This window comes from Nicotiana attenuata, unplaced genomic scaffold (assembly GCF_001879085.1).
Source record: "Nicotiana attenuata strain UT unplaced genomic scaffold, NIATTr2, whole genome shotgun sequence".
In the NCBI taxonomy this organism is placed as follows: Eukaryota; Viridiplantae; Streptophyta; class Magnoliopsida; order Solanales; family Solanaceae; genus Nicotiana; species Nicotiana attenuata.
This window is the reverse complement of record NW_017671046.1, coordinates 201,848-215,146: the sequence shown is the minus strand read 5'-3', so window position 1 is coordinate 215,146 and position 13,299 is coordinate 201,848. Positions and strand designations below refer to the sequence as shown.

At 37.7% G+C, this 13,299-nt stretch overlaps 1 protein-coding gene across 1 annotated transcript; it reads right to left on the bottom strand.

Annotated features, from left to right (window-relative positions):
• Window positions 1-10,468: 10,468 nt before the first annotated feature.
• LOC109205488 (putative protein TPRXL) lies at window positions 10,469-11,038 on the bottom strand. Its single transcript, XM_019368204.1, has one exon. It carries the CDS (start codon window positions 11,036-11,038, stop codon window positions 10,469-10,471), a length of 570 nt encoding a protein of 189 aa, XP_019223749.1.
• Between the last annotated feature and the right edge of the window lie 2,261 nt (window positions 11,039-13,299).

The following is a 13,299-nucleotide window of genomic DNA, read 5'->3' as shown; positions in this document are numbered from 1 at the left end:
ATATATCTTCCCATAGTATGCTACGTAATCCATGCAAACAGGCTAACTGTTTGTATATAGGCGGGCAGTCTCTTCACAAGTTCTTGAATTGAGTTGTTTGATTCTCTTATGTAGTCTTTGCCGATGATCATGGAAATGAGCTACTATTGCTTCTAGTAACGGAGAATGATCTTCTTCATTTGTTGTCTCTCCTACCACGCTGCAAAACATTGGGAGCAGACGGGGACATGCATTTGTATGGCCTTTGATAAGTTCAAAGAATACCATATGTTGGTAATAAATGTATGTAGTCATAATAGTTGGAGGATGCAATGCGCTAAAGCAGAGGCAGATACATGATTTTTGACTTAGTGGTTTGGGATTCTAGGACAGCGACCACAAGTCAAGTCAAGCCAAATGGGTAAAAAAAAGATGGGATGGGTGGGTGGGTAGGTTGGGTAATTAGTTTTAATTGAGTATGTATATATTGTAACTAATTTGCAACTGGGTAGAGAAAAGTAATTATTTTAAGCTCAATGATTATTTTGCATAATTTGCTAAAAGCATCTGAAAGAAGTCTGCTTCATCAATTAGGTGCAAGGAGAGGGGATGCACTTGAAACTCGATTTTAGTCTCATTCTTTAGTCGCAATATTGCCTGTATTAAGAGGCGACTTCTTCGAGTAACATTTTAAATTTTATGCTCAGTAAAACACCACTTATGAGTTAGAGCGGATTGAATACTGTATGATCTTTCCATGATAGTAACAATATTATATCAATTTCCGTATAAAGCTTACTGAAACATAACCATGTCGCTAAAGGTATTATATTAACCTTGACTGTGCTTTCTCCTATAAATGGCCGTTTCTAATCCACGTGCCGATCACCCACGATACTTGACGGCTGGACACTAATTCTAGCAATAACCACCCACAACCCCAATCTCTATGAATACCCAAAACCCATCACTTGATCCAAAACATGTTTAATTGGATTTCACTACCTTGACAAACTAGAACTTTGTTTATTTTAAAAGATTCATAAGGCTTGCTAGTTTTGTGATAAAAACAATTACACCACTCCGCAACAAGGCTAGAACCTGGCTCAAACTAACACTGAGTAGATCCCAGATCATAAAGAGCCTAAGGAGAACACAACCAATACTTACTCATGTTAAAGGCAAGCCAGATATAATAGAGCAGCAAAAGCAAAAAGCAATTCGCTCCATAAACTAAATTAGTTCCATCAAAATAAAACCTGAGTGACAAACAAAGCAACTAGGCCTTACAAACCTACAATAAAAACATACCTACTGATAAAATCAAATCTGCACAAAGTTCACCATCCTTTGTCCCAAAATCACTTGTGGAGGAGAGAGTCAAGGAGATCACTTCAAAGACTACCCAAGCATCTAGCCACCCAATTAACCAAATACAATCTATCCAACTCAATAGATGTTCCATCGAAAGAAGTTGACGCACCAGATAATGTTAAGGAGATAACATATGATGGTGATGAAGCTAAGATACAAAAAAGAAAGTACCGGAGCGTCGTTGTGGGGCTGAGAAATGCCCTCTGCTTCTTCGTCGTTGAATGATAAGGAGCCTTCGGGCACATAATCTCGGGTTCATTTTTCCCTAGTGATTGATAACTTTGCGTTTGGATATGGGTCCCTTTGGAATGTCGACCCCACCGAGGATCATATGAATGACATGTTGGGGTTCCTCCTGTTCATTTTTCCTGCTGGCGTCCCTTTCTCTGAAATGATTCTTGGCTTGATCACTGAAGGAACTTTCGAACGTGACCCTCATTGAATAGACGGGCTACCTCCTCCCTTAATTTCCTGCAATCCTCGGTCCTATGACCATGCGTGCCATGATACTTGCACATCAAATTTTGGTTTCTTTGGGAAGGATCGGTCTGTATGGGTCTGGTTTACCTAGTATCTTTGATCCTTCCGATTGCCGGTACCATGGCCGATGCGTCGATGCTAAAGTTATATTTCGATAACCGAGGTGCCTCTGTGGGATCGGCATGCTTATTAAAACCACTTTTGCTCATAAATCCCCGAGAATTCTGTCCTCGATCACTTCTTCGATCATTCCGGACAGAATTGCGTCCTCAACCATTGTTCCTTCGATCTGCGGTATTTGGTTGATATCGTTCTATGTTTGACCTTGGCTCCCTTTCGACGTCCCTCCAGGCTTTCACTGCCGACCTGTTTGGATGTACTGAAACGGAAGGGCTCTTAATTGGTCGTCCTCGTTGCCCAAGTTACAACTGGATACTCGATCAAATTTTATTTCAACTGACGTGATGCTATCGAACTCCGCTCGTTCAACCCCTGGGTGAAAGCTTTAACGACCCAATCATCTGTGACCGGTGGCAACTCCATGCATTCCATTTGAAATCGGGATACAAACTCCCTTAGCATTTCGTTATCCCTTTGTCTTACCTTGAAAAGGTCCGATTTTCTTGTTGCGACCTTTCTGGCCCCGGCGTGTGCCTTTATGAAAGAATTTTCTAACACGGCAAATGAGTCAATGGAATTTGGTGGCAGGTTGTGATACCAAATCATTGCTCCCTTCAAAAGGGTCTATCCAAATTTTTTCAACAGCACAGATTCGATTTCATCGTCTTCAAAATCATTACCCTTGATGGCGCATGTATATGAAGTAAAATGCTCGTTGGGATCGGTGGTCCCATTATATTTGGATATGTCTGGCATACAAAACTTCTTTGGAATATGCTTCGGAGCCGCACTTGGAGGAAACAACTTTTGTACAAACTTCTTCGAATCCATTGCTTTCAAGATTGGCGGTGCCCCCAGTATCTGATCAACTCGAGAGTTGTATGCCTCCACTTTTTTATCATTAGCTTCAATTTTCTTCTCTCCTGACTGGATTCTCTTGGTGAGCTCCTGGAGCATTTTCATTATTGGAGGATCGGGCCCCGATCCGTTACCATTCGACCTCTCTGTCACTGGCTCGGTACGACGAGTGATTTCTAGCTCAACCCCACTCGGTGTTCTATGTCAATTTTGTAGCTGAGCAATATCGGCCTTCTGAGCCTATAACATCTCGAATTTAACCTGGAGACTAACTCCTCCGTCTCCTCTGCCCTGTGTACCCTGACCACCAGATCGTCCTTCCCTACGTACGCTCAATTCGGGGTCCGCACTTAGAGCAACGTGCGAACTAACATCAACTTAATCAGCAAGCGGTGCTCCCCCGAGATTAGCCGGTGGCACCCCGGCTCCTGGAGCAATTATATTATCGTTTTCCCATGAAACCCGAGACCGTCATCATCATGTGTGGGTGCGTTTTTTGAGTTTGACGTGTTTTAACCTGAGAGAAAAAATACTTGACAAGAACAAGCGTGAAATAATGTGTGTTATCAGAATCAGCACCGAACAATCATTATTATCCTTAGCCCCACCGTGGGCGCCAAATTGTTTACCCTAAAGTTCGAGTAACAATTAAACATATATTGTGGTTTTAAGGATATGTGATTCAATCCGATACCAATTGATAAAAAAGAAATTAAATAGATAAATTAGGAGATAGGATAGATCAAACCAGTATGCGAGTGGAGTCTCGACCTCGATTCAAGACGGTCTCGAGATAGAGCAATAAAAATAACAATAAAGAAATGGAACAACTATGATGAACAGTAACGAATGGTAATCAAGATGAAAAGAGCAGTGGATATGTGTATTCTCATTAGTGAATTATGATCCTTACAAATGAATGAGATTTCTCCTTATATAATAGATGAGTTCTGAACAAGGTACACTTCTAATCATAGTAGAAAACAATATTGACAACTGATTAACCGCCGAAGATCAACCCATTCCGAAATTCACGCCACGATCTTTGATCCGTCGCGGATATCTCGCTATTTCCGTTACTGAGCTATACCAGCGTCATTTCGAAGTATGCCCTTTTCTGACCTCGATTAGTGATGTCGACCTCGATCTTGAAAAACAACTTTGATCCCGGACTCAACGTCTTGGCCTTTCGATGTTGTATCTCTTTTTCGATCAAAGAATGAAATTGGATAGCCCCGATTTCCACCGTATACAACCAGATGATTTTACGACTTTATATTTCCAGGAAACTAGGCAAATGGTTGCATATGATTAACTAATCATATTGCTTTCTTTTTTGCAGGTAATGACCTTCCCAAATATGTAACTCACACATGTGCGGTATTAATCTCAAAGATTGATCATTATAATCCATGTCAGACTTGAGGCGAATCAGTCTAGCATTTGTTACATCTAGACATTTCGAAAGCATATGACAGGGTCTCTTTGTCCTTTTTATTTAATATGCTGAGGAAAATGGGATTCACAAAGAACGGATTGATTTGCTTTTCCTTTGAGTTACAATAAAAAATGCTTAATGGAATCTCTCCTCTAGTCAGGATTTATTTCATATGAGATGTGAAAGAATGACCTCTGTATCACACACCTTTCATATGCTGATCACACCATTCTTTTTAAGCTCTACAGATCAGACATCTATTCAGATGATTAAACAATGCCTAGATGATTACATATTTGTCCCAAAATCTCACGCAAGTGTACGTGAAGTTGTAAAGTGACTTAGATTCAAATATCAAAATCATAGAGACTTATTCTTAAATGTTCACTAAGTGAACTAATATTAATTATTTGTCCAATGTTATTAGACTTGGAGGTTTGTTTCTAATCTACTACTGTAGAAATTAAATAAGTAATAAAAATCAAACGAACTAGGCAAACGTTCACAAATTTGACTTTAGATGAGATGAATATTTTAGGGTTGTGGTTTTGGTTTATCAATCCTATTGCATTCTGGTTACATATATTAGTTCGAATAACCTATGGTTGCTAATTGACCGGACAGGAATTACTTGTTGCATTCTGTTACACTCTATCTTTTCGTACATGGAAGTACGCCATAATTTAATTGATATAAGATTGGAAATGAGATGTTAGGTCCTGCATTTTCGTACGTTGAAGTTTCATCGTAAGTTAATCGACGTAAGTTCGAGAAAGAGATTTATTTTTGGATTGTAAGTATTATGCTATTTAATAGCAATAAGAAAGTGTCACGAAGGATAAAGGGTACACGAATTAAAGAAAGCGACTTTCGTTGAAGGTGGCCAATTTGGGATAAAATATGGGTTGAGCGATAATACCCGATATTTATGGACTAGTACCATACAAAGGTACCATATGACCGCGGTATATGATATATAAAGTATATAAAAAATAAGTAGATTTTAAGTAATTTGAGGTAATTTTTAAATTATGCGAGTAATTGGTTAATTACCGGATAACGAGACGTTACCCAATTAACTAATAAGTGGATAAAAATTATTAAATTACACCCAGAAAAACGTGGCACAAAGCCACAAGACTAAGAATGACTCTTAGTCATTCTAGGCCTAGGTGGCTAACTAAGAGTAAATGGAATTTAATAGGTAAGACTTACTACAAGTCTTTGTTTCCATTCTTTACTTTAGACAACAATCACAACAAAGATAAGTCTTTGTTTTCCATTTTCATTTTGGACAAAAAGAGAACCAAGAACGTTTATATCCAAAGAGCAAGAAACATATACCATTTTCTTAGTTCGAAATACATTAGGAACATAAGCTAAATTCAATTCACGAAGGCTTCCAACGAGAATTTGTTGAATCATAGCAACGTAAAATTTTGCGATTCTAAAGGAGTACGGTGCAATCTTATCCAAGAATATTATACGGAGTTTTCCCTACTCCAGGTATGTTAAGGCTATCCCTTCTTTCTTTTCGTCATGATCCAAGTTATACAGAAGAAACGAGCACGCACAGTTTTTATAAACGACTCTATTCATAGAAATACTAGAGGTTTCTGTGTTCTTGATTTCCCATGTGACATATTATTATATCTTTTGTTCATGGGTCTCAAAATAATACGCAGTTGAAAAAGTTTATCGGGAAGGAATATTGAGATTATTACATATTTTTCATGCATTTCATTCGTTTAAACATGTACATTGACCCATGATCAGAACGTTTATATCCAAAGAGCAAGAAACATATACCATTTTCTTATATTGGGAAAAGGTTACGGCGTTATATACACACCACCACCTGATTAGTTGGTATACATTGATGATTTTGCCCACAGTGGCCGAGATGATATGATGGGGTGCCCTCAGAGGCTTGACGATATTATGAACATATGTACCTATGCACGACATAACATTCATACGTATATGTATGACACTATAAGTATTTCAGGATTTACAGAGTTGTGCAGACTTATAGGTTAAGTCATGTACCCTATATTTCTTCCATGTCTTTTATGTACTTATTTATGAGCCTTACATACCCAGTACATTATTCGTACTGACATTCCTTTTGCCTGGGGACGCTGCGTTTCATGCCCGAAGGTCTCGATAGACAGGTTGAGAGTCCTCCAAGTAGGCTATCAACTCAACGGAAGATGTTGGTGCGCTCCATTTGCTCCGGAGTAGCTTGTTTGGTCAGTATAATTTAGACACGTATTGTTTTGTATGGCGGGGCCCAGTCTCGACCTTATGATAAGTATGTACTCTTAGAGCATTGTAGACAAATTTCATGTATACGGATGCTTGGCCTTGTCGGCCTATGTTTTGAGTTTACAAATGATCATGTTGTCCTTATAGGCTCGTATGTCTCGTATGTAAGTTTTTATATCAGGATGGGTCGTTCTATGTCGGGTATTTTCCCATGTTTTATTCTACTTATCTCACGACAGCCTCTCTGGCTCATTTTTATATGATAGTATGATATGAAAGATACGTTACGTAGGTACTCGGTTGAGTAAGATACCGGGTGCCCGTTTTGGCCCATCGGTTTGGGTCGTGACACATTCTTCTGAAGTACTCCTCGCTTATTCATATCTCAATGTCTATATTCATATGGAATTTAATATATCAAGAACGCATAGAAATTACGACATTCAACTAAGTAAGATTGTTTGGTATATTCCTATACTAACCGCAAAATTATTCAACGAGACACGAGCTCAAAAATATGCTTTCTTTAAATCTTCTCTAATCTAGGCACGACACGACGTAAGATCCTCGGTTAGACATTTGGAGTACGACCTTTGAGTTTCAGCGATCAAAGTCACCATCCCAATAATGCTTCGCTCTTTGTCGTTCACTAAGAACCTCCTTTCGATGTTTAGAGTTCGTAACTCAAATTCTCCATGTAGAGTAACTCTTACCACCTCAAACTAATTACCTTAATTTGTGCTTCAGAGAAAAAAAGTCTCAATCTCGAATTGAACAAAAGAACCAATTGGCCTGACTTAAAATCTCGGTGTGAATATACTTGTCGTGCCATCTTTTGGTCTTCTCTTTATAAAACTTGAAAATTTCATATGCCTGCAACTGAAACTCATCAAGCTTATTGAGTTTCAATATGTTCTTCTTACTGGCCAACTCAAGCTCAAAATTTAGCTTTTTAAGCGCCCAATAAGCCTTGTGCTCAAGTTCATCAGCAAATGACATGTCTTCCCATAAACATGTTTTCTTAAGAATCCGCTTTATCTCCCTATTTGATACCCTGACTTGCACACTAGTCTGCGGATAATAGGGAGTAAAAACTTTATACTTGACTCCATATTTCCCCAAGAGATTATCCAATAGCATGTTATGGAAGTAAGTAACTCCTTTACTTATCAATGCCCGATGAGTTCCGAGCTTTGGGAAAATGTGCTTTTTCACAAAGTTCACCATCACCTCTACATCATTCACAGGAGAGAAATGACCTCCACCCACTTAGAGACATATTCAATTGCCATCCAAATGTACCTTTTACCATTTCAAGTATGATAATGTTCCTATAAAATCAATCTCCCACACGTGAAAGATCTCTATCTCAAGAACGCCTTCCAAGGGCATCTCCTACTTTCTTGTAATTGTTTCGGTTCTTTAGAACCTATCACACTTCTTCAAAAAACAATCCGGCAGTGGCGCCAAATTAATAATTTCCAAATTCACTCCTCAAAGAGTAAGTGTACATGATCGCATGCAATATAATTTACCTAACTATGAGTTGGGGTCAAATTCCACAGGGAACAATATAAAAGAAATTAGGCAAGTAAGAGAATTATCACTTTTTATGCTAAGGCAAACACTAATAAGGGTTTTGAGAAATTATTATAGTTAATGTGAATGTAAACTAACCTAAAAAGCAAGTAAAATGATCAATGGCGACAAGAATGGACAAAAGGGAAATTCTCTCAAGTAACGATCCATTTTATTTCATGATTTAACAAATATAAGCGACTTTATGTTAATTAGTCTTGGATAATAATTCTATATTAGCTTCTTCTGAAAGCTAACAAGGCTTTCTAATTGAATTATCCCTAAAACAATTAAAAGAATTAAGTACACTCGAATGTGGCTACAAGTAGTTCAATCCTACCCCTAAGTAGAATCTATAAAATGAGGGTTAACGCCTCAAGTTCTTGTCAATTAATCGTTGTCATCGCCGAGTTTGTCTTTTCCAAGATTTATTCTGAAGTTAATGGGCGAGTCCTAGGATTAGCTAATCCTTTTGGAAATATTAAAGAACAAGAATAATTGAAGAAATAATTAAATCACTTCATAATTAATAAAAATTATTTTTTAAAATTTTGAGGGAAATTGAAGTAGGTTAAAGTGTGATGCACAAATGACCATTCTAACCGGTCAAAAGCCTTTTCAAGGTCAATTTTAAGGAGCATTTGACCTTGTTTTCCTTTTTAGTTTATTGATTTTTGAAACTAGTTCCTGTATGATAATAGCATTATCAGACGCCCTTCTATTTTTTATAAAACCAGCTTGACGAGGATTAATAAGCTGATCAAGGAAAGGTTTGAGGCGAATTGTTAAGATTTTTGTGATTAATATGTAAATGGTATTACATAGACCAATAGGTCTAAAATATTTGATGTTGTTGGCATTGGGTATTTTTGGAATTAGGCATAGATAAGTTTTGTTAAGATCTTGGGGGATTTCCCGATTTCTAAAAATGTCATGGCACAGTTTTGTTACGGAGGGTCCTATAATATCCCAATATTTTTGGAAAAAGAACAGGTGGAGGCCATCCGGTCTAGGTGCTTTGAAAGGTTTAAAGGAGAATAAAGCCTTTTTTATTTCGATATCAAGCAAGGGGTTATCTAGACAATCGAGGTTTAAAGTGTTTTGAGAGATGTTTTTCAGTGGGCTAACCTGACTAGAATTAATGTGTGAAGTGGTAAAAATATTAGGAAAAAAATTACAAACGTGTGAGGTGACTAGATAAGGGTCATTGATCCAATTTCCAGCCTCATCTTTAAAGAAGTTAATCTTATTCCTTCTTTTTGTATTGGAGGCAGAGATGTGGAAAAATGTAGTGTTAGCATCTCCTTCATTTAGCCATATAACCCTTGACCTTAATTTCCAATAGTCTTCTTCTATTTTTAGTATATCATTGTAATCTTTTTTGAGATTGGTTTCTAGGGTTTGGAGGAAGGTACTATAAGGATAGTGCTTGGAATTTTGAATACCCTGAAGGCGGGCTAGGTTCTTTCTTTTTTCCCCATTGTATTTCCGAAAGTGTGGTGTTTCCAAACCTTAACTTTTTCTATGAAATTTTTGCTAGCCCTATTATAGTCAGTATTTGTCCAATTGTTTTGCACTAGGGGCTTGAATTCTGGATGCTTGCACTAGTAGGTCTCAAGTCTAAAGGGTGACTTGTATAGATAATTATTTTTAGGGATTAATTCTACTGAGATAGGGTTATGATCCGAATGGGTCTTAGGGAGGTGTATAATGGAACTTTTTGGGAATAGGTTAATACATCCCTCATTACCTAATACCTTATGCAGCCTTTCCATAATGAGACCCCTATTCTTATGTCTATGGTTGGATCAAGTATATTTACACCCTTTATACCCTAAGTCAATTAAGTTGCAATTGTTAATCTTCGACCAAAGATAATTTGCCCTACTTTCCTTTATACAATTGCCACCAAATTTTTTATTTGATCCTAAAACATCATTGAAATCTCCCCCTACTAACCAAGGACCATTATAATTATTGCTAATTTTCTCAAGATTATCCCACATCTTATTTCTATTAAGTATATTTGTACTAGCATAAATAGCACTAAAAAGCCAATTTTTACGTAAAGGACTGACCTCAATCGTAGCATGAATTTTCTGATCCCTTCGAACAAAATTCTGAACAGTGACAATTTCATGGTTGTATAGAACCACTATCCCTCCTGCCTGGCCTTCACTTGGAACTTCTATCAATTCTATAAACCCAAAATCATCCAGCAACTCCACATGATTCCCAATTCTAGTTTCCAATAAAGCCACCATGCAAGGTCTGTGTGTATCCACCATTTCCCTGAAGTTTCTCCTGAAGTTATCATTGTTCCATCCCCTTATGTTTTAAATGATAATATTAGTAGGTCGATTCATTGAGATATTAAGATTTGCGTTGGCCGGATCCCCATTTTCCCTCACTGCCCCTAGGACTGGGTTCCTCCACATTGATGGAACTAGGATCATGGCTCTGTTGCCCACTGTTGGATCCTGAGGTGGTCTTATGTCCATCGAGCATTTGTATAATTCTAGTGGACAACTGAGCACATGCCTCTTCTCTTGCCTCTCCGTAAAGAGAAACACTTTTACTCCGTCCAGACTTGAGATTTCTAGGACTCTTTCTAAGAGTAGATTGAGGGGTTCCTCCTCCTCCTCCTCCTCCATTTCCGCCTCTACTAGTTCTGGTACAAGCACGTGATTGTGGGGTGGAGAGGGAGGTTGTTGATGAGGTGGTGGTATTTGTGGCTCCTGGGCTGGCTGAGGTTGTTCCCATGGTAGGAATATGGGATTCAGCCGAGATAGATTCTCTGGCATGAAGAAGGGCATATCCAGGAGAGCATTTTGTGGGTAGATCGGATTGAAGTGAGGAGGTAAGTTCCATTGGTTCCTCATTGCATGGAACAATTGGGGATTCACTGAGGGTGCTAGGGGTTGAAGGATGTTGTTGAGCCATGCCTGATTGAGGTAATTATTCATGGCCAACCTCATACTTTATGTCACTGTTGACACCCAATTTTTTCCGATATATTTATGCAAAATACCTTCAAAATAGGTATTTTTATTATTTTCCAAAAACTTTTTAAGGTTTTTAAACTGATTTATTCCCCTTTTTCATCCATAAAATCCCAATAATTATGTCCAAAATTATTATTTTTGATGATTCATTTATGGGATCTTTATATTTTATCCAAAATATGTCTAAGGTAAGTTTTCCATATTTTTACAATTTTGTTTAGTATTTTTTAAAGCTAATTGCACATAATTGCAATATTAGCCATTTTTAGGTTTAAATTTGTCTCATGTTTATAAAATGGGATCCTATATTTTTAAATTGTTAATTATATATTATAAATCATTTTAGTGCTTTCAATTTGTTTCCAGAAATTTATCTACTATTTTTTATGAATTAAAAGGGAAAAGTGGCTATCTAAATTTTAGCCCAAATTGGGTTTCAATTATAACCCAAATCAGGCCCTAATTACCCCAGCCCAATTCTAATTAAACCCCGACCCAATTCCAATTAAACCGATCCAAACCCGGATCCCTACCTACCCCATTCAATCCAGGCCGTTGATTATTTAGATCAACGACCACCAGCTCACTTCCCATAATTAAACCTAAACGACCCCTAAAACCTAACTCATTTCCCACCACCCGCCGCCTCTGAATCCCTTCTCCTCTCAATTCTCTCTGCAACCCCTCATGAACCCTAGCCGCCGCCATCTAATCCCACCCTAATCCACCTCAATCCCTGCCTAATCCACGGCCTCTCATGGCCCTTTGAGATGTGTATCGGCCTCTTATGGCTCCTGGGTGTTTGTTTCCATGATTCCATGGATAAATCTCGACGAGATCTGGTCCAGTCCTTACTCGACTTCGATCTCTGGTCTTTCTCCGGCCATCCATGGACGTTCAAGGCAGATCCTTGACCTTTTCGGCTAGATCGGTAACCTTTCAAAGTCTTTCTCACCTTTCCTGGGTTTTTCGAAACCCTAGCTTTAAGGTCTTTCGGTTTTCTTTCAGATCTATCTTAGATCCGTGCTTATTACGAACTTCTTAAGTGTTTTCTCGAAGGTTCTTCGATTTTCTTTCAAAATGACTCTTCATTTTTTCTCAACGATTAGGGTTTTCTCTTAACTTCTTTTAAAAAGATCTCTTCTCTGATTTTTGGTGTTGCTTTATGATTTTACTATGTTCAACAACTTGTTTATGCTTTACTTCTACTTGATTCAGTATGTTAAAATCCCTAGGTATTTTTGGTCCTATCCGAGTTCTGAAACTGTGCTTGTCTTTTTAAATCTATATTTGTTCGATTAAGTTCTTTGTTTGACTCTCTTTTCCTTGTTTGACTTATCTAATTCTGAGTTCTTATCATCTCTTAAAGCTCGACTACTATTAAAGCCCTATTTTCTTAAAAAAGGTTTTCCTCACTTGTTACTGTAAGACCTTTACTTGTTTTTGACTCTCTTTACCTATTATTATGCTTTCGTCACTTTTGATTCTGTGTAACTACTTGACCTTGTTGACTACTATGCTTCGAATAGATCTATTTTTTACTACTAAATTCCTGCTACTACTATATGCTTATGTTGTTTCTTTTGCCAATATGTTTGGCCTTGCATGTCTGATACTGCTGTTCATTCTATTTATATGTTGAGGTGCAGAACCATGATCCTTCTTGATTGATTCTGACTCCCTAAATGTTGCGATTGATTACAAAGGGTTTTTTCTTATGAACCCTAATTTTATTCATTTGTTTAAATTGACTGACTCTACCTTGAATCCTTTTCCAAAATTAAGTACATTTTTGTACTTGGACTTAAATATTTACCTTCACACTTTTACTGCCCCTTATATGGCAATAATCAGTCTGTCCCAAACTGATTTCTTTCCTTAATTAAACCCTGTTAGTATCCGTTAAGCAGTGATTCCTTAATTAAAGGGAATCACTTGTGTTAATTGATTCTGATTGTGATTATTTTCATGTTTGTGCCAAAGCTTTTCTTATTACCTTATGCTTCACTCGTTTTCAAAACTATAAATACCCTACCCTCTTTTCTTTAAAAAGACGAACATTTAAGTTCATAACACACACTTACCCTCAAAAAATTCTCTCTTGCTTTACTGCTACTTGTGCTACTGTTTGTTTAGCCGGCTGAAAGCCAAGGCTAGACTATGGAGTCTTGCTTACTTTTCCTTACTGCACTTTGCTTC